Source organism: Drosophila kikkawai, chromosome 3R (assembly GCF_030179895.1).
Source record: "Drosophila kikkawai strain 14028-0561.14 chromosome 3R, DkikHiC1v2, whole genome shotgun sequence".
Taxonomy (NCBI): domain Eukaryota; kingdom Metazoa; phylum Arthropoda; class Insecta; order Diptera; family Drosophilidae; genus Drosophila; species Drosophila kikkawai.
The window spans coordinates 17,280,094-17,300,118 of NC_091731.1; the positions used below are offsets into that span (position 1 = coordinate 17,280,094).

The 20,025-nt window shown below is 43.6% G+C and overlaps 9 protein-coding genes across 10 annotated transcripts; 2 read left to right on the forward strand and 7 right to left on the reverse strand.

The window, feature by feature from the left end:
- Positions 1–26: 26 nt before the first annotated feature.
- On the forward strand, positions 27–1,476 carry ranshi. Its single transcript, XM_017182070.3, has 4 exons — positions 27–245; positions 307–854; positions 925–1,170; positions 1,231–1,476. The coding sequence occupies exons 1-4, from the start codon at positions 126–128 to the stop codon at positions 1,352–1,354; spliced, it is 1,038 nt and encodes a 345-aa protein (XP_017037559.1). The 5' UTR covers positions 27–125; the 3' UTR covers positions 1,355–1,476.
- Positions 1,418–2,934, reverse strand: LOC108085456 (transcription factor Ouib). The gene is made up of 4 exons (XM_017182069.3): positions 2,758–2,934; positions 2,147–2,700; positions 1,845–2,090; positions 1,418–1,788 (listed from the first exon to the last, which is right to left on the reverse strand). Exons 1-4 carry the CDS (start codon positions 2,875–2,877, stop codon positions 1,521–1,523), a joined length of 1,188 nt encoding a protein of 395 aa, XP_017037558.1. The 5' UTR covers positions 2,878–2,934; the 3' UTR covers positions 1,418–1,520.
- Positions 2,935–3,010: 76 nt separating this feature from the next.
- Positions 3,011–4,311, reverse strand: ouib (ouija board). Its single transcript, XM_017181973.3, has 3 exons — positions 4,147–4,311; positions 3,589–4,091; positions 3,011–3,509 (listed from the first exon to the last, which is right to left on the reverse strand). Exons 1-3 carry the CDS (start codon positions 4,309–4,311, stop codon positions 3,134–3,136), a joined length of 1,044 nt encoding a protein of 347 aa, XP_017037462.2. The 3' UTR covers positions 3,011–3,133.
- Positions 4,312–4,432: 121 nt separating this feature from the next.
- Positions 4,433–6,652, reverse strand: nom (numerous disordered muscles). The gene is made up of 4 exons (XM_017182104.3): positions 6,478–6,652; positions 5,893–6,419; positions 5,579–5,827; positions 4,433–5,522 (listed from the first exon to the last, which is right to left on the reverse strand). Exons 1-4 carry the CDS (start codon positions 6,595–6,597, stop codon positions 5,276–5,278), a joined length of 1,143 nt encoding a protein of 380 aa, XP_017037593.1. The 5' UTR covers positions 6,598–6,652; the 3' UTR covers positions 4,433–5,275.
- A 346-nt stretch (positions 6,653–6,998) lies between these two features.
- Positions 6,999–8,376, reverse strand: LOC108085429 (uncharacterized). Its single transcript, XM_017182018.3, has 2 exons — positions 8,192–8,376; positions 6,999–8,124 (listed from the first exon to the last, which is right to left on the reverse strand). The coding sequence occupies exons 1-2, from the start codon at positions 8,211–8,213 to the stop codon at positions 7,118–7,120; spliced, it is 1,029 nt and encodes a 342-aa protein (XP_017037507.1). The 5' UTR covers positions 8,214–8,376; the 3' UTR covers positions 6,999–7,117.
- A 1,114-nt stretch (positions 8,377–9,490) lies between these two features.
- LOC108085433 (transmembrane protein 216) lies at positions 9,491–10,844 on the reverse strand. Its single transcript, XM_017182025.3, has 2 exons — positions 10,459–10,844; positions 9,491–10,244 (listed from the first exon to the last, which is right to left on the reverse strand). The coding sequence occupies exons 1-2, from the start codon at positions 10,712–10,714 to the stop codon at positions 10,051–10,053; spliced, it is 450 nt and encodes a 149-aa protein (XP_017037514.1). The 5' UTR covers positions 10,715–10,844; the 3' UTR covers positions 9,491–10,050.
- TMEM216 (Transmembrane protein 216) lies at positions 10,110–14,559 on the reverse strand. Of its 2 annotated transcripts, none has more exons than XM_017182019.3 (4): positions 14,088–14,559; positions 13,543–14,019; positions 12,182–12,766; positions 10,110–10,244 (listed from the first exon to the last, which is right to left on the reverse strand). In XM_017182019.3, exons 2-3 carry the CDS (start codon positions 13,757–13,759, stop codon positions 12,573–12,575), a joined length of 411 nt encoding a protein of 136 aa, XP_017037508.1. In that variant the 5' UTR covers positions 13,760–14,019; positions 14,088–14,559; the 3' UTR covers positions 10,110–10,244; positions 12,182–12,572. The 2 variants fall into 2 exon arrangements, with proteins under 2 accessions (XP_017037508.1, XP_070142529.1); XM_070286428.1 differs by having other exon boundaries at positions 14,075–14,559.
- A 61-nt stretch (positions 14,560–14,620) lies between these two features.
- Positions 14,621–15,296, forward strand: Cks85A (Cyclin-dependent kinase subunit 85A). The gene is made up of 2 exons (XM_017182022.3): positions 14,621–14,785; positions 14,844–15,296. The coding sequence occupies exons 1-2, from the start codon at positions 14,727–14,729 to the stop codon at positions 15,076–15,078; spliced, it is 294 nt and encodes a 97-aa protein (XP_017037511.1). The 5' UTR covers positions 14,621–14,726; the 3' UTR covers positions 15,079–15,296.
- Positions 15,230–17,731, reverse strand: LOC108085428 (sterol O-acyltransferase 1). Its single transcript, XM_017182017.3, has 2 exons — positions 16,865–17,731; positions 15,230–16,356 (listed from the first exon to the last, which is right to left on the reverse strand). Exons 1-2 carry the CDS (start codon positions 17,538–17,540, stop codon positions 15,320–15,322), a joined length of 1,713 nt encoding a protein of 570 aa, XP_017037506.1. The 5' UTR covers positions 17,541–17,731; the 3' UTR covers positions 15,230–15,319.
- Between the last annotated feature and the right edge of the window lie 2,294 nt (positions 17,732–20,025).

The window sequence follows — 20,025 nt, forward strand, 5'->3', positions numbered from 1 at the left end:
AACAATTTTATGCGTTGCTGCGCTTCGGGGCGAATGTCAAGTGCCCAGCAGCTGGTCCTAGCGTCCTTTTCTCGCCGTATTTATCAACAATTCGGGGAAAATTTGAAATTGAAAGTAGATTTACAATGCAGCCGAAACTGTGTCGGGCTTGTGGGAAGTCCACAAATGTGGAAAAATCAATAAATATGTTCGAGGAACATAATCAATCTATATTGGAACACCTCACCTTGCTGACAGGGGTTTCGGTGAGTGAATGGATTACCGGTTCTACCCCTATTTATAAACATCATTTCCACACACACAAAGTTCGAAAACTGTACAGTTCTACCGAATCTACTGTGCGTTTGCTGTCAAATAAGAACCAGCCAGGCCATATCATTCCGGGAGCGCTGCTTGGAGGTCCAGCGGGAACTGCTCGAGTCGCTGAACGACGAGGACCTGCTCAAGATACCCGATGACTACAGGAGAATATTCGAGCCGGAGGACCATTCGCTACAGTCTCAGATTAGTCTGCTAATCGAGGAAGTGGAGGATGGAGATGGCTCAGAGTGTGAAGCCGATTTAAAGGAATTTCCCAGTGAACTGGAGCTTCCAATAAAATCTGAAAGCAGGGAGGATGAGGAAAACAATGATATTAACAATGAGAAATATAGTGATATGTCTGAGAGCGATAAAGAAAAAGAAGAGGAACTGGTACCAACCCCAATGTCAGCAAATACCAGGGGCAGACGAAGGAAGCCTTTGCAAACCAACGGAATATTTGTTTGCGAGGAGTGTGGGAAGCACATAAAGGGAGAGAAATCATTTACACTTCACTGCAATCGTCATCGCGGCGTCAAAAATTATGCCTGCGAGTGAGTATCGGTTCAGGCTCCGAGTTGAGCTTTTCAAAATATTGTATTTATATCTGTAAAATCCTTAAAGACTCTGCAAGGACAGCTTCTTAACGACGTCGGAGCTCAGGCGTCACATACGGAAACACACCGGGGAGAAGCCCTTTGGCTGTCGCCACTGTTTCCGCTGCTTCTCAGACTTCAGCTCGCGACTGAAGCACGAGCGAACCCACACGAATACCCGGCCCTTTGTCTGCAAGGAGTGTGGCCACGCCTTTTACACCGCCTACGTACTCAAAAACCACATGCTCATACACACAGGCGAGCGTGCTTTTAGGTGTGTAGCCCCAACTTGATCCCTAGAGCATGAGTTTCAGTTTCACATTATCACTTTCAGGTGCGATTCTTGCAATAAATCCTTCAGTCGCGACATACACCTCACCACTCATTACCGCTCAAAAGCCCACAAACTCAAGGCAAGGGAAGAGAACAAGCTGCTTTCGGCAGAGGAATCGAAATAATAATATTTATAAGGAGAGCTCAGTGAGCAGCAGTATTACGAATAATTTCAACAAGGCCATCAATTAGCGTTTAAGCATTTCTTTTGTACTCATCTTCGAGCAAAGACAATACCTCTAAATTATATTTGGCTTTTTTCTTATGGTTTTAGATTGGTTCCTCTGGGCTCTAATTTGTACTATACACCAATGGGGTTGTCGCTAAAGCTGCCAGATCCAAAGTTGCATCCTGCTGCTCCTGATCCACGGGTAAAGGCACTTCTATTGTAAAGGCAATAGCCTCCGGCTCTATATCCGCTTCTCCAGACACCGATTTACCCTGCTCCGACTGAGAGGGTTCAATCTTTGACTTCTCCACGTTGTGCTTGTGCGCATTGGAGCGGTAGTGGGTCTTCAAGTGGGTTGGACGAGCAAACGAACGCTGACACAGCTCGCACCTGAAAAAAAAACCGACTTTGTAGAGTTAATCGGAGTACAAGCATTAGCCACACACCTGAAGAGACGTTCGCCCGTGTGGATGAGCATGTGGTTCTTGAGGATATAAGAATTCGTGAAGGCCTTGCCGCATGTGGCACAGACAAACGGCCGCTCGTTGGTGTGGGTTCGCTCGTGCCGCAGCCGTCCGCTGTAATTGACATAGGTGCGGTCACAGTAGCGGCAGGGGAATTTCCGGTCACCGGTGTGCATCACCTGGTGGCCTTTCAGCTCGCCGGAGGAGAGGAAGCGGGCGGGACAGAGTCTGCAACAGGTACAACATAATAACTTTCGACTTCTTTAGTAAAATATTAAACTTACTCGCACTGAAAGGGCCTAATTCCGCTGTGCTTGCGCAGGTGACGATCGAAGGAGGACTTGCCGGTGATGTTGTTGCCGCACTGATCGCAAAAGAAGACCGTTAGCGGGACTTTTGGCCGCTTTTCGCTCTTCTCAGACTTCTTGGGCGGACCACGGCGACGGGCTCTTTTCACCCTGGCTGGCGAGGAGGGTTCTTCTTCATCTTCTTCCTCTTCCGAGGAAATCATCTCCTTGATGGCCTGCTCCATGTCAGCCTCGTTGCAGGAATCCAGATGATCGACACCATCATCATTGTTGTCTTCCTCCTCGTCGCCATTGCTAAGGCTCTCCAGCTTGATCATGACCTGCAGGGGACTAGCTGGAGTCTGGGGATCGGGGCACTCTTGGCGCCGCTTTTGGGAGCGGGCACTACGGCGGCGGCGGTGCCCACATGAGGCTGACTTCTCGAATATCTTCTGGCTGCTCAGGCAACGCTCACGAAAGGCAATGGCACTCTCGAGGTCCGATTGGCAGGACTGGCACATCCAGTCGGGCAAATCCGGCTCACATTGCAGCTAAAGACGAAAACAATCCATGTATGGAGGTGTATTTACCAATTAGGGTTTTCTTACTAAAACTCCGGTGAGTAAATTTATTTGCTGCAGCGCCTTTCGCGAGCTGCTAGTGAATAGCTTCAGGGAATTCGAGTTGTCCGTGCTGCTGGCGCACACGCGGCACACATTTTGAAGCATTTTTGCCAGGCTGCCTTAAAAATAAATACGGTTAAATTCCCAATTGTAAACAAAGACAGCCACCCACGCATTCACCACGAAACGCCAGCAATAGCAGTCGTTAGTCAACACTGGCACTGCCACAACTTAACAGTTATTCAAATTTATGAATTGAAATTTATTCAAGATTAAATATTCAAGATAATAAATGTTATTTGCATTTCGAGTTTCCCAAATCCAAACCATTTTAAAATTATTTTTAATAAAAGTTGTGCTTCTATAGTTTCTGTGAAATTATTCCATCTTTGCGCTTCTGATCCTCCCTTGCCTTTCTCTGGTGCAATCGCGACTGGAAGTGCGTCTGCATGTGGGTCTTCCTTTGGAAGGAGCGATCACAGAGATCGCACTGGAATCGCCTCTCTCCAGAGTGGATGAGCATGTGATTCTTTAGAATGTAGGCATTGGTGAAGGTCTGGCCGCACTCGGCACAGACGAAGGGTCGCTCGTTGGTGTGGATCCTCTCATGCTTTAGCCTGCCCATGTAGCTGACATACTTCCTCTCACAGAAGCGACAGGCAAACGGCTGCTCTTTAGTGTGGACGCGACGGTGGGCACGCAACTCGGCAGCGCTGAGAAACCGGGCAGCACACTCTCTGGAAAAAGGGGCACTATTATTATTAGCATGCAATTTACAATTATAATCTCCATTGAGAGATGGAGACGGAGACTCACTCGCAACCAAACGGGCGTTCGCCCGAGTGCTTTCTCATATGGCGCTCGAAAACAGGCTTAGAGGTTGCATGAGATCCGCACATTTCGCATATATAAACCTGATCTGCTGGCTTCGATTTGATCCTACTTCTGTGGCCTTTCCGCTGACTAGTTGCCGGTGGTGGGGCTTCTACGACAGTTGGATTTAGTGAAAACATCTGCTCTTCTTCCGCAGCCGAATCGCATATGAGATAATTATCCGTGCTATCCTCCTCGATTAATATTTGAAATGTTTTCTGGGGCACCCTGATGTCATCGTCGCTCTCCCCATAGGTACTGAGCTGGAGGCATTCAGGTTCCATCTCGATCTCATTATCCGAGTCAGGCCACGTGGAGCTCTCCTCATCGCTGGGTTTCCACCTTTTTTGGACCTTGATGCAGAGTTTACGGAAGGCCATAGCCGATCTGAGATCGGACTGGCAGCACAGGCACATGGATTCGGGAGCATTGGGCAGCACCTCCAACTAATATTTAAAATCGAATATATGTCGGCGATTCTAAGCTCTTCTCTAAACCCACCTTAAGTCCTGTTATCAAGTCCAAATGCCTCAGCAGTTTTCTATTTTCCTCGGTGAAAAGGTTCTTGCTCTTGTCGCAGATTCTCTGTCTCCCGCACAACCGACAGCAAACTCCCAGCATCTTGTCAGCCTCGTTGAGCTCAACTAATTGAAATGCAAAGTGCATGGAAAATCTGTAACCCGGAATCGGAATCGGAATCGAGCAGCTGCTTCGACAGTCACACGAGATCGCGTATAGGCAAGGCGCCAAATCAAGAGATTTTTAAAAAGGAGTTGTGGATATTTATTTGAAAATCAAGGCAATAGGTTTATCCAGAAATTATCTGTTTATAAAAGGCACAACTTAGGGAATATACATAAATTCTTAGAGTTATAATTGCAAAGCGTACATTGAGATTTATCCAAAATAAAATAACAAATATTGGGGTGAGATTTCAACGATCAGGACAAATTACAAGATTAAAATCTTACAACACAAGGTCAGTAAACATATTATTTGTATTTCTTTAATATTTGAGTTGATTTACTAAAACAACGAAAACGATAAAGAAACGAATCACAGATTCGTCAGTTTGTTAAATTTTTGATGGCACTTAATGTTCATATTGCAAAAATTTCGAGAACAGATTAAATTATACGAACTCTTTTTAAAACTAATTAAAATAAATGTTAATAGGCACGGCGGTACTTTGATAGGTCGATTTGTTTTTTAAATCTTTGGTTAGATAAAAATATATTTATGGCTTCGTTATTAGATTTTACGCCTGAATTTTTTTAGTTTCACTGGAAATATATTGTAAGAAATTGGTTTTCTGTTTTTTTAACCTAACAACTGCAAGACAATTGTTGCAAATATGGCAAGTTTTGTTCACATTAATAATCAATTAATTATGGAATACTGTTTATGTTTTGTTCAAAACCCTAAAAGGCCTGAGTTATTTGGTTTCAGCATTTTAGATAATGATTTCAAAGGTGCGCTGTATAAGATTCTCATTTGAGTGATGTCTTTGATCAAATATTGGTTACAATTTTAATCAGATTCAATGTTGACTTTGGTTTCTGCTGCAGCCTAATCCATTTTGTGATGGCACACTTACCGAAATGACTCTCTTCCGCCTCCAAGCTGACATCTAAAGAGACACTGAGCTGATATTAGCGTCTACACATAAGAGATCAATTTGAGCTTGTTCCAAATCTTCTTGGGTAGAAAAATTAAAGTTATCAGGAAAGTTATCACTGTTCATGAGGTCAGCCTCAAAGGTATCCTCTTCTGGCGGTTCCGCCTCTGCCATTTCGGCATTCCGTTTGTGAGTGTTCGATATGTAGTGAGTGACCAGGTGTTTCTTCAGGGTGAAGGATCGATCGCATATATCGCAGCTGGAATTGGATTATAACTTAGTAGTCAGATGTACCTTATCCGACGCCGTACTTACCGAAACATCCTATGGCCCGTGTGCGTCTGCATGTGGGCCCTCAGGACGCAGGGCCGGGTGAAGGCCTTACCGCATTGATCGCATACAAATGGCCGTTCGTTGGTGTGGATCCGTTCGTGCTTCTTCCGGCCAACCACGGAGAAGTAGCGACGGTCGCAGTAGCGGCAGGGAAACGGCGGCTCCTGGGTGTGGTGGCTGAGATTGTGGGCACGCAGCTCGTTTCCGGACAGAAAACGCTTCGGACATTCCCTGGTGAATTAGTTTTAAGGGGTTAGCTCTAGATGTGGAATATACCTGGGATTGCTATCATTTACTTGCACGGAAATGGTTTCTCGCCTTTGTGCGTATATTCGTGGCGCACTATAGATGCCTTGTTCTTCTTCACAATGCCGCAGGTGGCGCACTTATGGACTTGAAGCTTGGAAGGAATAGAGTACTCTGGATCCCTTTCGCCTTCCTCATTCTGTGGAATCTCCGCAAGCTGCTCGGTTTCAACGTCGTTAGCGCCACCTGTGGATTCCTCGACGACTGAACTTTCCGGAAGTTGTACGACAATGTCCACTGTGTGCAATGGTTCCACAGGACCTCGACGTCGGCCGGGCCTCTTCGGAGTAGTTGCTGTATCTTCCTCCTTTTCCTCTTGATCTGCCTTTAGGGCCTCTTCCGCCTTCAGGTTCTCCACCTCCGCTTTAAGGTTCTCCTCCTCCGCCTCCGTCTCCTTTTTTAATGGCACCCATTTTTTCTGCTCCAGGATGCAATGCTTTCGAAAAAGTATGGCCGAATCGAGGTCCGTCTGACAGCAGAAGCACACCATGTCCGGAGCACCAGGAATTGGCTGCAACTGCTCACAAAAAGACGTGAACTTACGAGATCTATTTTTATTCCTGGTCAAAGCTCACTCGAATGCCGGTGATCACATAGAAGCGCCGCAGTATTTTCTGATTATCCACCTTGAAGAGGTCCAGGGCTTTGGGGCACAGAGTACTTTTACCGCAAACCCTACACACATTTATCAACATTTTGTCTTCTTAGTGAAAAACAAACAAATTATGTACAAACAAAGTAAAGGTGGGATTAATGTCCATTCACAGCGATCGCACGTGTTGCCAGTGTTAGTAAACGGCAGAAACGATCAGTTAACGTAACGGATTTTCGAAATATAATTTATTCGGCTTAAATATGAAATTAATTATTTTAATTTTCGAGCCTTTTAAGAATTCAATGAGTTTTTGGAGAGTTTTGTTAAGAATTCAATACGTTAATCCTGGAAATTTGTGGCCATTCACTTCGAATCCTAAGCAATCTTAGTGTTGAGAAACGACAGGTTCTAATTGTGTAACGGACTTTAAAATTCAAATAAAATAACAGCTTTTAAATCTCCTTATAAATAACTAATATTTTAGGCCATAGTAGCCCCAAATAATGTTTGATCTGTTTGTTTTATTTTGCTTGGAAGTTAGCTTAAGTTAGTAGATATGTTTAATACTATTTAAGGAATTTTCTGCAGGGAACTGAGAGCGGCTGGGTGAGGAAATTTTCCTATACGTCTGAGCAGTCGTTGTCTTCGTACGCCTTAATCTTACACTCTTTGATCTGCATCTTTTTGTGGAAGAGAATTGTGCTGTGCAGTGCATCCTCCCTTTCGCGAGCGATCTTAAGCTCGAGAAGATCCAGGCGCCGCTGCTCGACAAGGACGCGGTAGCGATGCAGCTCCTGCTGCCTCTGACGAAAGTTGGGCAAGTGGGGGCCCGTGCTGCCGCTGTTGGTGCTAGGACACTTCTTACACTCCGCTGCAGCGGGCGAGCTGCCCTTTTTACCCGTCGTTGAGCGGCGCTTGATCGGCGATGCCCCATCGCGTCGCATTGCCTCCGATAACGGGGAGATGGTGGGCGCCGAGATATGAACACTGACCAGTTCGCCTCGCACGCCCTGCTGCTGCGGAGGGTTGGAGTCCATGTCCAGCATTGCGCTGTTTTTGGGGACTTCCAGCTCGCCGGAGCAGCATGAATCGGAGTCATTGTCAACGCGAAGTCCCTGGGCAAACTTCGGCGCCTCGCCACGCACCACGCACGACTGCTGCGGCGGCAGACTGAAGGTCTCCAGCTTCAGGTCGGAGATTACTTTTCTGGACATTGAACAGCGGGAAGTGCTAGGTATTCGGTCAGATCCCAGATCCTTGCTCCGCTTGTACTTAAGTGACTCATAGGAGGGCCTATAGCGCAAACCTAGGCTGGGTTTCACGGACAGCCTATTGTCCATCTCATCCTCATCCTCTTCCGACTCAGCATCTCTATCCGTCTGCTTTGTAGGGCAAGTGGGCTCCTTTACCTCTTGCATAGAAGTGTCTGAGGATGGTTGGTTGCTCTTTAAAGCCGCTTCCTTGAATATCAACTTCTTGGCTGGCTGGGTAGACGATACATGTATGCTTTGCCCAGGGGAACGGCGATAGGTGACCACAGAGTCGTATATCTCCTCCTCCTCTTCCTCGCTGAGCTTCCACATGACACGACGGCTGCTGCTGGATATGGACTGGTCAAAGCGCTCGTCTGGAATATAAAGAGAAATTATTATTGATTTGTTTAAATTAGTGGATATATGCATATTGGAGGTCACCCGATTTCTGGTTTTTGTCCATGATGGCTGAACTAACTTTCCGTGCAGGCCTGCAGAAAGTTTCGCTGGAAATTTTGGGGACTACACAAATTTGGAAGATTTCTGTGTGTGTATGTGTTCCTGAAATATTTCTAACAATTTTGTTCGCCTCGCTCTAAAGATAATCGAAGTAATGCCCGAAGCCTACTAACTAAAGATTGAAAAATGAGCGCAACACTTGTAACTTTTTAAATTCTTTTCCAAGACAAGACGGTGGGGCGAAAAAGATCAAGTTGAAAGCCCTCTCAGAACTCTCTCGTTGGCTACTAAAGTTGCTTCTGATTGTCTCCACCAGAAATGTAAAAAAGAGAGAAGAAAGAGCGAACTGAAACGTATCTCTTAGGCCGATCCTGTGAGCTCTGCTACTAACAAACAACTGTTAATTTTTTAGTTTGGATCTTTAATTTGTATTTTCATTGAGTGTATATAATTTGTCATAAAATCTTATAGGGTTTTCTCGCTTTTGTTTATTATTAACTTATCTCCGCTTTACACGCGCTTTAAAAGTATGTTAACATTTGGCGTTCAACGAAATTACATAAATATTATACAATTTTTAAATCATTCAACTTAGGATGATGCAGCTCCTTTGGTTTCCGTATCGGTTGTCCTCTAATTAAAATTGTTCCTTTAAAAGCATGAGGTTTGTGGACTGTTGAGTTGAGTTCTGTGATCGACTTGTGAGCTAATTTCCTGCTATGAAACCACAAAAAGTTCTTATAAATAATACACAATCTTTGGTGTGGCTTAGAAGTTGTTTTGTGGACTAGTGACTAGCGTTTCTTTCTCCTCTTAAATCCTCGGTTCCTCATAGGCGGGGATAATTGAGCTTGACATATCGGGGGTGTTTCAGGGGGTTTGCCAAAACGGGCAGAATCTTTGGTGAGAAGAAGGTTTTCGCAATAGACTTTGCGGCACTATAGTGGAGGGTATTCTCTCGCCTAGTTATTAACACTCTAAAATGTTTAGTATGATTTAACTAAATTGTTTTTTGTTAGCTTTTACACTTGAATTTGTTGCCTGTTCCTTTAAGTACCGTCTTGAACATTGTTATTTACGCTATATGCTAGTTTTATATAAAGTATATATGCATTAAAGTACACACATGGTCATGCCCTTTGTCTGCTTGATCGGTTCGCATTTGAATAGTGTTTTTTATGAACGGTCTACTAACTGCCTCGCTTAGTGTTAACGATTTATTCCTTCCTTTCGGCGATCTAAAGCACATTTTATATATGATTCTATGATTCTTTTTGCGACTAGATTTCTGAGATATTCTATTTTTACATTTTTGGTTTGTAAAGATTCGAGTTATTCGTGTATTAATATAAATTATTTCATTATCTTTTTGGTTTTTGTTTTTTGTTTAAAGATTTTTTTTACAAAAAAATTGTTTTCTTAAAAATGTGAAAATTATTCAAATTTAAGTTTTCTTAGCTTTTCTTGCTTTTTTTGTTGTTGTCTTATATTGGTTCCAATTGATGCTTAAATGTTAACAATTTTTGTATATAAAACCGTTAAGTATATGTATATATATGTATGTGTGTGTTGTATGCTATCATAAATCTTATCCTTTAGGTATTAATATATGCTACATATGTTCTTTTTTTCTTTTGTTTCTGTTCTGCTTGATTTGGTATCCATTCTCCTCCATCTCGGGCATGAGCAAGTCGGCAAGCTAGTTGCCTTCTGCGGTTTCTCACTTCATTTTTAATGCATTTTGTTCAGTTTTCTGATCCGATCTTTTTGTATATTGCTAACACTTTGCTAATCACCATATATAAATGTTCATCTTCATCTCCATCAGTGGCTGGTGATGACTAATCATAAGTTACTGGACGACACAGTGAGAAAACGAAGACGATGGCGTACCACACTTCGGTCAGGTAAAGGGCAATCTGCAGCGTGCACAGGCAGTACTCCAGGCGCAGTCGGTAGGTCTGCATCAGCAGCAAGTAGGAGACGCCCACGAAGCAGGGAGCGGTCATGAAGACCGATAGTATGGCTGACCAACCTGGGGGGGCGATAGTAAAAAAGCAAAATCAATATGTAAACTAAACAATTTCTTTATATTTTAGTTTGTTTAGGCTTCTTTCCGAATGTATTTTTTTTGTTTTAATATTTCCCAGCTTACTTTATAAAGTAATTCATATTTAAGTAAATTTCTTTCTCTCTAGAATGGCTTTTGTTTTTAGTTAATCCTAAAATTAGAAGAGCATGCTCTCTACCTCGGTCGGCCAACGAACTCATGCGTCCCATTATCAGGCGGATCGTCTCAAAGACAATAAAGCTAACCATCACCGCCGAGTCCAGCGCCAGGGTATGACCCGTGTAGCTGAGATTGATGGCCTTCAGCAGACCCATGGCCATCTCACAGCAGGCAAACATGCCGAAGTAGAACGAGTTGAGGTAGATCAACACCTCATAGTTCATGCTGGGATTCGGCTTCTTTGGCACGAGCGGCGGCGGACGCTTAGGCGGCATGTCTCTCTCAACGGCGGTGGCTTGGCACCGCTAAGACTACAAACTACGACAATTTGGCCCCAAATCGATCTCCCGGATCGCTAGCTAGCACGGCGGCAGCGGCGGCGTTGCTCACGTTGGGCACTGTATTTATAGACTGACCATAATAATAACGCAGACCTGCCTGCCGTGCGGTTCGCTTGGCCATTGCAGCGGCATCACGGCATCGGCGGTCTCGCGCTTTGTCGCTGCGAACTGTGCCGCCTTCGTCGCCTTGCTGCTGTTTATTTGAATAATGTTCTGCCTGGTCGTTGTCGCCTTTTATTTGTTTCACCCGCTGGGTGGTTGGTCAGCACTGACCGGCGGATGGCCTGCCCCTAAAGGTGTGAGACTGATTCCACTGGGGTTAACCATTAACATAAGGGAAATTATATTAAGAGTTCTTAGGCGGAAAACTCCCTTGGGCAAGCGAGTACCGTAAAACAGGGTTTTATAATTTTAGTCAGAAGCTTGAAAAGCAGTGATGAAGACATTTCCGACCAGCATCAATAGGCGAGTCTTTCTAGCTAAGTTGATTTTTTACAATTTTAAAAATGTAAAAAATTACAAATTGTTTCCTATGGCAAACTGCAAGGGTATACAAATTTCGGGTTCCTTTCTTGTGTTAAAAAATATAATTCACACATTTTTAAAATATTTACAATAGAAAGTTCAAATAAAAGTCTACAAATTTAAAAGATATATCATTAATATTTTACTATTGTCTCTGGGCATTAAAAGTGTGGAAAAAATCATATTTTTCTACATCAAAAGACAATTTCTAACAAAAAACTATGTAAACAAGTAATTAAATATAATTGTATTCCCTGCATCCACATGGATTCTTTGATTAATGCTTTTATTTGAACAAATTTCTACAAGCTAAATTTACTCAATAAAAATCGGAGATTTAAATCTTTTTCTCACAAAACACAGATGGACTCTTGGCGAAAAGTTTTTAGGGTGTAGGGCATAATTGCTAACCGAGACCGAACGGACCGAGAGCCCTCTCATTTGGCTGTTCGAGCGCCAGCCTAACGTGTCCGCAGTGGCCCGTTTATATTACATTTGAATTAGAAGTGTACATTGCACCTAGGGGACACCAGCAGCAGCAACGGTATTGCACGAGCTTGCAGTTTGCATATAATTTTAGACACCATCACAGCGTCTGCTATATAAAAAGATCACAACGAGCGAGTCCGCGGCGGAGAGTCGGGACCAACATCGCAACTACGCTAGCAGCAGCAGGGAAGCTACGCCGGCGGCCACAAAGGCCGGACAAAAGAATGCAAACCAAAGAAATTCAAATTAAATGCAGCTCTGCTTTTGATATAATCGGTCGAGTCGCGTCGCGTTTCGTTACGTTACGATGCAATGCAGTTTCCGTGGTCGCGAGAAAGATCTGTGCTGTGCGGGTTATATAAGTTGATATAAAGGTTCAGTACGTACCTGGGGGAAAATCCTTCCTGCAGTGTCAGCCCTAATGGGTTTGTTTGGGTTCGGGATTCGCGATCTTAGTGCTGGGAAGTGAATCCTTGAAATGGTCGAGAGAGTGCGGTTCGGTTGGCTTAGTCTGGCATCAAAATGGCCAAGCCTGGAAGGCTTTGGCGTATCGCTGGAAGTGAAAGTGCCACAGGAAGGTGTCGTCTCGTCGTCTTCGTCGTAGTTGTCGCTCAGCTATTGTTTCAGCCTCTTCGGCTTTGTATGTTCCTCCTCCTCCTCCTCCTCCTCCTTCACTTTGTCTTCCTTTTCCTCCAGGAGGGAGGATGGCTAGAGCTGGCTTGGTCTTAATCTCGATCTTGGTCGTTGTCGTGGCGGCGGCAACGTGGTTTATCAACTGCTAGGTATATGTCACGGGGCGACACATTGTACAAATGAATATGCTGGCGTAGACTAGTTCAGCACCTTGTAGGGTGATCATTAAGGCACTCAGAATAATTTCGAGTTTGAGAACATAGGTTTGAAAACAACACAAGTAGATAACAATAGCAAGACTGGGCAGTGTTAATATTACGGATGCGGTTGCTTGCCAGCCTGCAAAAAAGTAAGGAAAAAACATATTCATTAAAATGGGGTAAAGGTGAAATCTGAAAAGACTGTATAATCTTTCGATTTCCAAGAAAATAAACTTAAAAGACTTGTATTTCAGCTTAGAGGAAAATAATTTGAGTCTTCTCTTGAATATCCCTAGGAAATCATTGAAAAGACACCTGAAGCCGAAAAGTTTCGAAGCAAACGGCCAGAGGTTTATTGCTTTTTAATAACAAAGTCCAATTGCTAGGTTTTCAATCAAAATGCCTAGGATGCTTACTTTATATACATACATATGTAAGAATATATATTTATACACATATATATGAAATAATTCATGGAAAATTATGGTTTCCGATATTCTCATTTAAATTCCTCAAAAAACCAATACAAAAATGTGCTTTTTAGTAGCTCGCAGAGATTTCAGTGGCTTATCTCAATTATAGATACTTTGATAGATTCCCATTTAATATTGTTTAATGGGCCAGAAAGGCAGCATTTCAACCCCCCAACCCACTGCCTCTCCTTTTTACTCCTGCCGCCCGAAACGTTTACACTCAGCCGAGTGATGACCATAATTACGCATACGCCGTGTGGAATACACACTTGTACATACATATATATCTATGTATGTATGTTTATATTTATGCACATGTACGACCAAACGTTTATGGGTTATGGCCGCCTGTCGCCACTGGGACCGGGAAAACAAATAATTTCGCCATGTCATCATCGGTGTGGGAGATTAATCTCAACAACAAAACATTCGGGATACTCACCACGATCGCTGAGACTGCTCTTGCGGCCGAAGACGATGCGCAGGGTCTCGACGATGCACAGGGAGAGCAGGATGCTCGCCTCGCGGGACAACGCATTCTCCCCGTAGCTGAGATTGATGGCCTTTAGCACGCCCACGCCCACCTCGAAGGCGGCGTACATGCCGAAGTAGAACGAGTTCAAATACATAAGGATCTCGTAGATGAGGCTGGCGTTCATGATGGCCGCTACTCCCTGTCCGCGTCCGCGATCGCAATCAGTTCCGTCGCTCCCGAGGTGCTGCGCTGAGCTGCGCCCTCAGCCGCCGGATGTCACCTGGGCAGTTTGGAGCAGCTTCTCCAGCTCTGCCAGTGATAGCAGCAGTATCAGCAGCAGCAGCAGCAGGTGGCTCGCCTCCCTTACGACCGCATCGGGGGGACTGGGTCTCGACGGGTTGCTGGATGTAGATGCGGACGGTGGTTGCTGCTGCTAGTGGCGCTCTTGGTGTATTTTTAATTGCGGTCTGCTCATATGTATATATTTATGTATATTTACTTATCGCCCTCACCTCCACTTTCTGGCTCTTCTTCCTCTTGCTCCCTGCTATTGTTGTTGTTGCTGTAGGTGCGTTGTCATGGGAGTCAGCGGACAGCGGACATAAGTGGGCCGTGCTTCGCGGCGACAACTCTATGCTAATATTAAGTATGTGCGTTCACGTTTATTTATACGCGTGTGCGATGTTGTGGGCTGCCACTAGTCGGTTGCTTGTTGGCGAGACGAGAAGCACATAGAGGGGCTTATATAAAAACTCTGCCCATCGGATGGAGCCTCCCGCGCTAGATATTTTCGATTTTCTTCCTCTTCCACTGGACATTTCCAAGAACGGTCACTCTGCGCCTGGCCTCACGACTCAGCGCACTTAGCAATCGATAGCTATCGAATAGAAAAGCCTAAACTTTACAGAGGGAGTCGCGTTGTCTATATCGGCCAGGTAGAAGTATTATTTTATGAAACACAGATATTTCCAAACCCGAATCGAAAAAAAACTATTGTGTCGTCCAATTGGGAATTGAAATTTTGCCAAAGCGATAGTATCGGTTATCATCTGACTTTTGCTCAGCTCTATTGCAAGGAGGCGGTCACACTGTAGATTGTTTTTGAGTTTTGGAATTTGTTCTATTTACCGTAAATAATTTAGCTTTTCGCAATGCCGGCGGATCAGATCCTGTACTCCGATAAGTACTTCGATGACAAGTACGAATACAGGTACGCGTGGTTTTTACCGTTGAAGACATGGGATACTAATTGCATTGATCTCCTGCAGGCACGTCATTTTGCCTGCGGATCTGGCCAAACATGTCCCCAAGGCCCACCTAATGACTGAGACGGAGTGGCGCAACCTGGGCGTGCAGCAGAGTCCTGGATGGGTGCACTACATGGTCCATGCGCCGGAGCCGCATGTGATTCTCTTCCGTCGCAAGCGCGTTGAGGAGGAGGTGGCGGCTCCACAGGTGGCAGCTGCGCCCGAATCACAGAATCGCGCAAATGTGTGCGCCTAAGACGGGATCACACTAGATTATCGCCACTCAGGGAGTGCTCAAGTGCTCATGCAGTATTTCATAAGTTAGCATCAGGCATCCTGATGTAAAATTAGTTTCCATAGCTTTAGGAGCTGACTAGTTCAAACACATACAAACATACGATACGATGTTAATTTCATTAGTTTATTTACCTAAAATACAATCGAAGCGTACGCCAAGTGTACAAACAGCTAAAAGTAGAGGTTTTTAATTAATTTGTCTAATTGTAGCAGCGCCACACAGCCGGCACCAGGTGGTCCGTCCAGTTGTCGTGGCTCAGATTGCAGTTCTTCCGGGCGTAGTGCTCCATGGCGTACAGTGACATCAGCATACCGTTGCCCGAGATTAAGGAGAACCACAGGAATACGTTGCCCAGCACCTTGGGAGCGCTGCGCATGAGGAACACCAGGGAGACGCCCACAATCCCAAAGAAGAAGAACATGACCGGAAAGAACATCTGGAAGGCAAAGCCGAGAATCTGCTCGTGCACCACCGCGGAGATCATGAACACCGCCAGCGAGGCGGCCAACTTGGAGCCCCGGAACACATGCACGTACATATCCTTGTAGACATACTCGTACAGCCAGTCGTGGACCACCACATTCCAGTTCCTGTAGTAGGCATCGTACGTGTGCGACGTCCACCAATCCTTGTAGAACATACGATCGCCGAACCGCAGCAGTTCTGCGGTGAAGTTCAGCCACGAATGCAGAATCAGGTAGAAGCCGCAGAGGAAGATCACTTGGCAGGGCAGCAGCATTCCGAACAGCTTAAAGATCAGCTTCGAGGCGTCCATCGGCTCCAAGCCGTACTGACCGAAGTGCTCGTGGATGTGCCGCTCGTGAATGAAGGCGAAGAGGAATGCAATGGCCACCACTTCCAGAAGGCGATTCAGGGCAAACTTCCAGCGGATGTGCGAGGTGCGTGGATAGCTGTCCCGATAGATGAGAGTGGGGGCAAACAGGAAGTATATGTAGCAGCTCAAAGGCGGTACATAAGGTCGTCCTGTAGGCTTTTCCTCATTCTCCTCCCCTGGATCCTCCTGTTTCGCTTTCCCCGCCAGGACTCGAGCCGCATTGTATCTGACAAATGCGTGCATCTTCATTAGCAGGCGAGTGCTCTCCAGCAGCAGGACACAGCCGCTCACAAAGGGCAGGTCAAACTTCAAACAGAGAGAACTGGCCACAAAACAGAACACCAGCTGGTAGCTGACGTACAGGATAAGGCAGCTGTGTGACCAAAAGTGCTGAAGAGAGCCTGTAAAGAGGGAAAAGAAGCCCATTAAAACTTTTTTTTACTGATAACTTTTAGATGCAGCATATGTTTACTAAGCGGAAAATAGCTCTTATCTGTTTTTTTAATATAAATAAAAAATTAAATTTTAGGAGATTAGCGAGGGCTTAACACAAAAGTCTTTCAATTAAATAAACATCTATCATATTGTGTCAATAAGGTGAGAGTTTAATTGTTTAAACCCGCTGGCCTTTAACTCTTATCATTATTTGGCTTAAATGAATTCGTCACCTTATGATTGTTAAGTGCCTATTAAAAGTTGTTTACAAATTACCCAAAAATAAGGGCTAAATTATGAAATGAAGCACCTTTTGTTTAAGTGCTTGATTATTAATAAACTAAATTGCAAAGTGAAACAAATGGCTAAAAAGGTTAAAACGTTGAAAAAAATATTTAAATAAAGAAATGGAGTTAAAGTAAAGTTCATTGCATCCTTGTAATCCTTAATCCTCTCCCTCTTCCCATCACTTACTGTGTGGCTTCAGCTTGTGCCTGACTAGCGCCCATCCTCGGAAGGCAAAATACAGCGCCAGGACAAAGACATGCTCCAGCAGCCATGTGCCCATCACCCAGTGCAGGCGCCTCAGTCCGCCCCGGAAGGTGCCCAGGCCAAGGTCTATCCGCCCATCCACAAAGTAATCGTAGCAGATCACGTTCAGCAGGAACATGATCAGAATAATATAGAAAATGTGGTAGATGGTGCGCATGTGCTCCACCTGCAGCAGCGCAGTGAGATACGATTCCCGCGCCACGAAAACCTTTTCGGGCAGCCGTCGCCTCTGCTTTTGGCCAGATTTCTCAGATTGGTGCGCCGGCGTCGTCGTTGGGGTGGCTCCTCCATTAGCATGACCATTTGGTGAGTCGCTGACGTCCGCGGGTGCTTTGCTGGTGACGCGATTGTGCCAGGTACTCTTGGGATCGGATTTCCCAAAGTTGGGGAATTCGTGGGCACGTAGCTCCTGCTGGCGCAGGTCCTGCAGCACGTCCTCCACCATGCAGGACAGCCGCTGGTCAAAGTCCCGCAGCATCTTGGACTGGAACTTTTGCAGCTTCTCGCGCACAAACCTGAGGTCGGGCAAACTGGCATCCTCCTCCTCCGTCTCCTTCCGCTTCTCTCCGAGCCTCTGTGGCTGCTTCTCTGTGGCCATGACTGGAGCTAAGTGCTTTGTTCTTTGTGGCTAATCCTGGCCACTTGTATGCTTTTATAGCCGCGTTACTCAACCGATCTCGGCGACTGCCCCCGGGGACGTCTGTTTGCACAATGTACGCAGCTAAGAGGCTTGCTGGCTCAGCTGGCTGTTTTCAAATCCGCGATGATAACGGCGCTTGGCTGACTTGGCAGCCAGGGCCACCGGCAAAAGGGGGGGTCGACTGTGATATATATATTTTTTATGCAATTGAAAAATAAAAATTTGTTAAAAATATAAATTAATTGTGAATTAAACAAAATAATGAGATTACTTCAAAAAACTCTTTGTATAATGTTATAATATATTTTGTTTTCCCTTTTATATTAAAGTTCCCTTTGTGAAATATATAGTACATATCTATGACACGCCACTGATATTCTCTCCTCCGTTCTCTTAATCACTCTCTTCGTTTGATCGCTCGCCTGATCGCCCGCGACACTGAGACCTAATGTTAAGTGCGCTACAATTGTAATTGAAATACATTTGGTTTAATATCTCGCACTTTGAGCAAGACGATTAGCTGTCAACGGCACTTTAATCATTCTATTCTACGCCACCAAGCGCTGATAAGCCCATCAGTCCTGTCCCTAGCCCGGTGCACATGCACTCGATTTGTTTACATGACGCTGACCCCGATTGCATGTGCTTGGGTACATTGAGCACAGTGGGCCGAGGGCTTTGGAGAACGGTACATTTCAATTTGACAAAATAACTAGCTTAACAAAACTACTTTAAATACAAGTTATATAGTCTTTGCCTTATATTGTTCCCTCCATCCTTAAATAAGTGTATGAACATAATGTACTAAAAGCTAATAATTAAATATTTACATTTAGTAAACATATTCGTTAAATATGTATATTTCCAAAACGTATGTTTTTGCATAAACTGTAAAGCTATTTAATTAAATAAATTAATATTTTTAAAAGAATGTAATTTGATAAAAATAGATGTTAGAACATTCATTTTGAAATCAAGTAAAATGGTTTCATTTTAATTTAAAAAATAAACCTTCTTAAAACCTAATTGTTCTGATCAAAAATTAAAAACAGTACCGGTTTAATACTCGGCGACATATACTTTGGGTGCACACTGACATTGCTCGTTATTATTTGCCTTTATCAAAGTTCATATGCCCCATTGATAGAGTATCATAAAACGGTTAAGATTAGTAAAGTTTTGTTATCATTTTATGGCTAAGCGCACCTGTGATCATGATGTACTTACAGTCTGATAATCTGATTGTAAGAATGTATTACGTAATTTATAAGCACACATTGTACTACTTTTCAATACAATATATTTAAAGTGTGTAAATAAATACTTAAACTTGTAATACTATCAAAAAAGAAATTAAAAAATAAATATACAACAGAAAAATATTTAATGAATACAAAATATGCCCAGGTATAGCTGTAGAAAGTCTACCCTACTGAATTATTAATACAGATAAGACAGAGAGATACAAGTAATTTTAGGGCACAGTATTTAAAATTGCAGTTCACATAAGTCCATTAAAAATGTTGACATTTGAAATACGCACCTTATTTCTTTAATAACATTTATATGTTCTTTTAACTATGATTTGTACTTATAAATTCTGATCTACAAGTTAAAAAATGTTTTTATTATTTAATCTGCATGCTTTAGCTTTTAAAGTCTCTGAGCTGGAAGATTCATCGAGAATAAATGGATACAGTATTCTCTGGTTAAACATATTTGTACATAAATTCTTTGTGGACGCCGATGTCTCTATCTGATTCCCTTTAGTAATATTTTGTTATTGGGACTCAACATAAATTTCATTCTATTGATTGATATTGATTTCCAAATATTCTCCAACAAATACTTAACAACTGTGTAAATTATGAAATTTTTAATTAATAAATTTTTGGAATGGCTGAAATTACACCATGGCTCGAGGATATTTTTTGCAGCACCAAATATGGCCCAAATTGGTAAATGCAAGAGGGAAATGCGTGTGTGTGTGTGAGTGTGTGGTGTATTTTTGGCATATTTAATTGCAAATATTTACGAGACTTTATATGCATGTGTGTATGCATCCGCATACAGATGAGTGAAATAAAAACAAATACACGAGCATAAACATAGTGTTTTGATAACGAAAAATGAGCCGAAATTAAAGCTCACGGCCATGAGTCCTGCGGTTCGCAGGATGCACGCAATGCCAGTGTGTTAGTGTGTGCCTGTGCTCTGGAAATAATATTAATACTGTGCAGACGCAATAACCAAAAATATTTATTATTTATGCGAAATAAACAGCAGCAGCAAGAAAAACTCAACGCACATCCAAACATACATAGCCATAAACCAAATATGAAATTAATGCAAAAATGACAACAGCAGCCAGCATCAGAGAGAGGAAAAAAAATAATAGCCAAAAATGGAGAGTGTAATATATATGAAAATAGGAATAATAAAA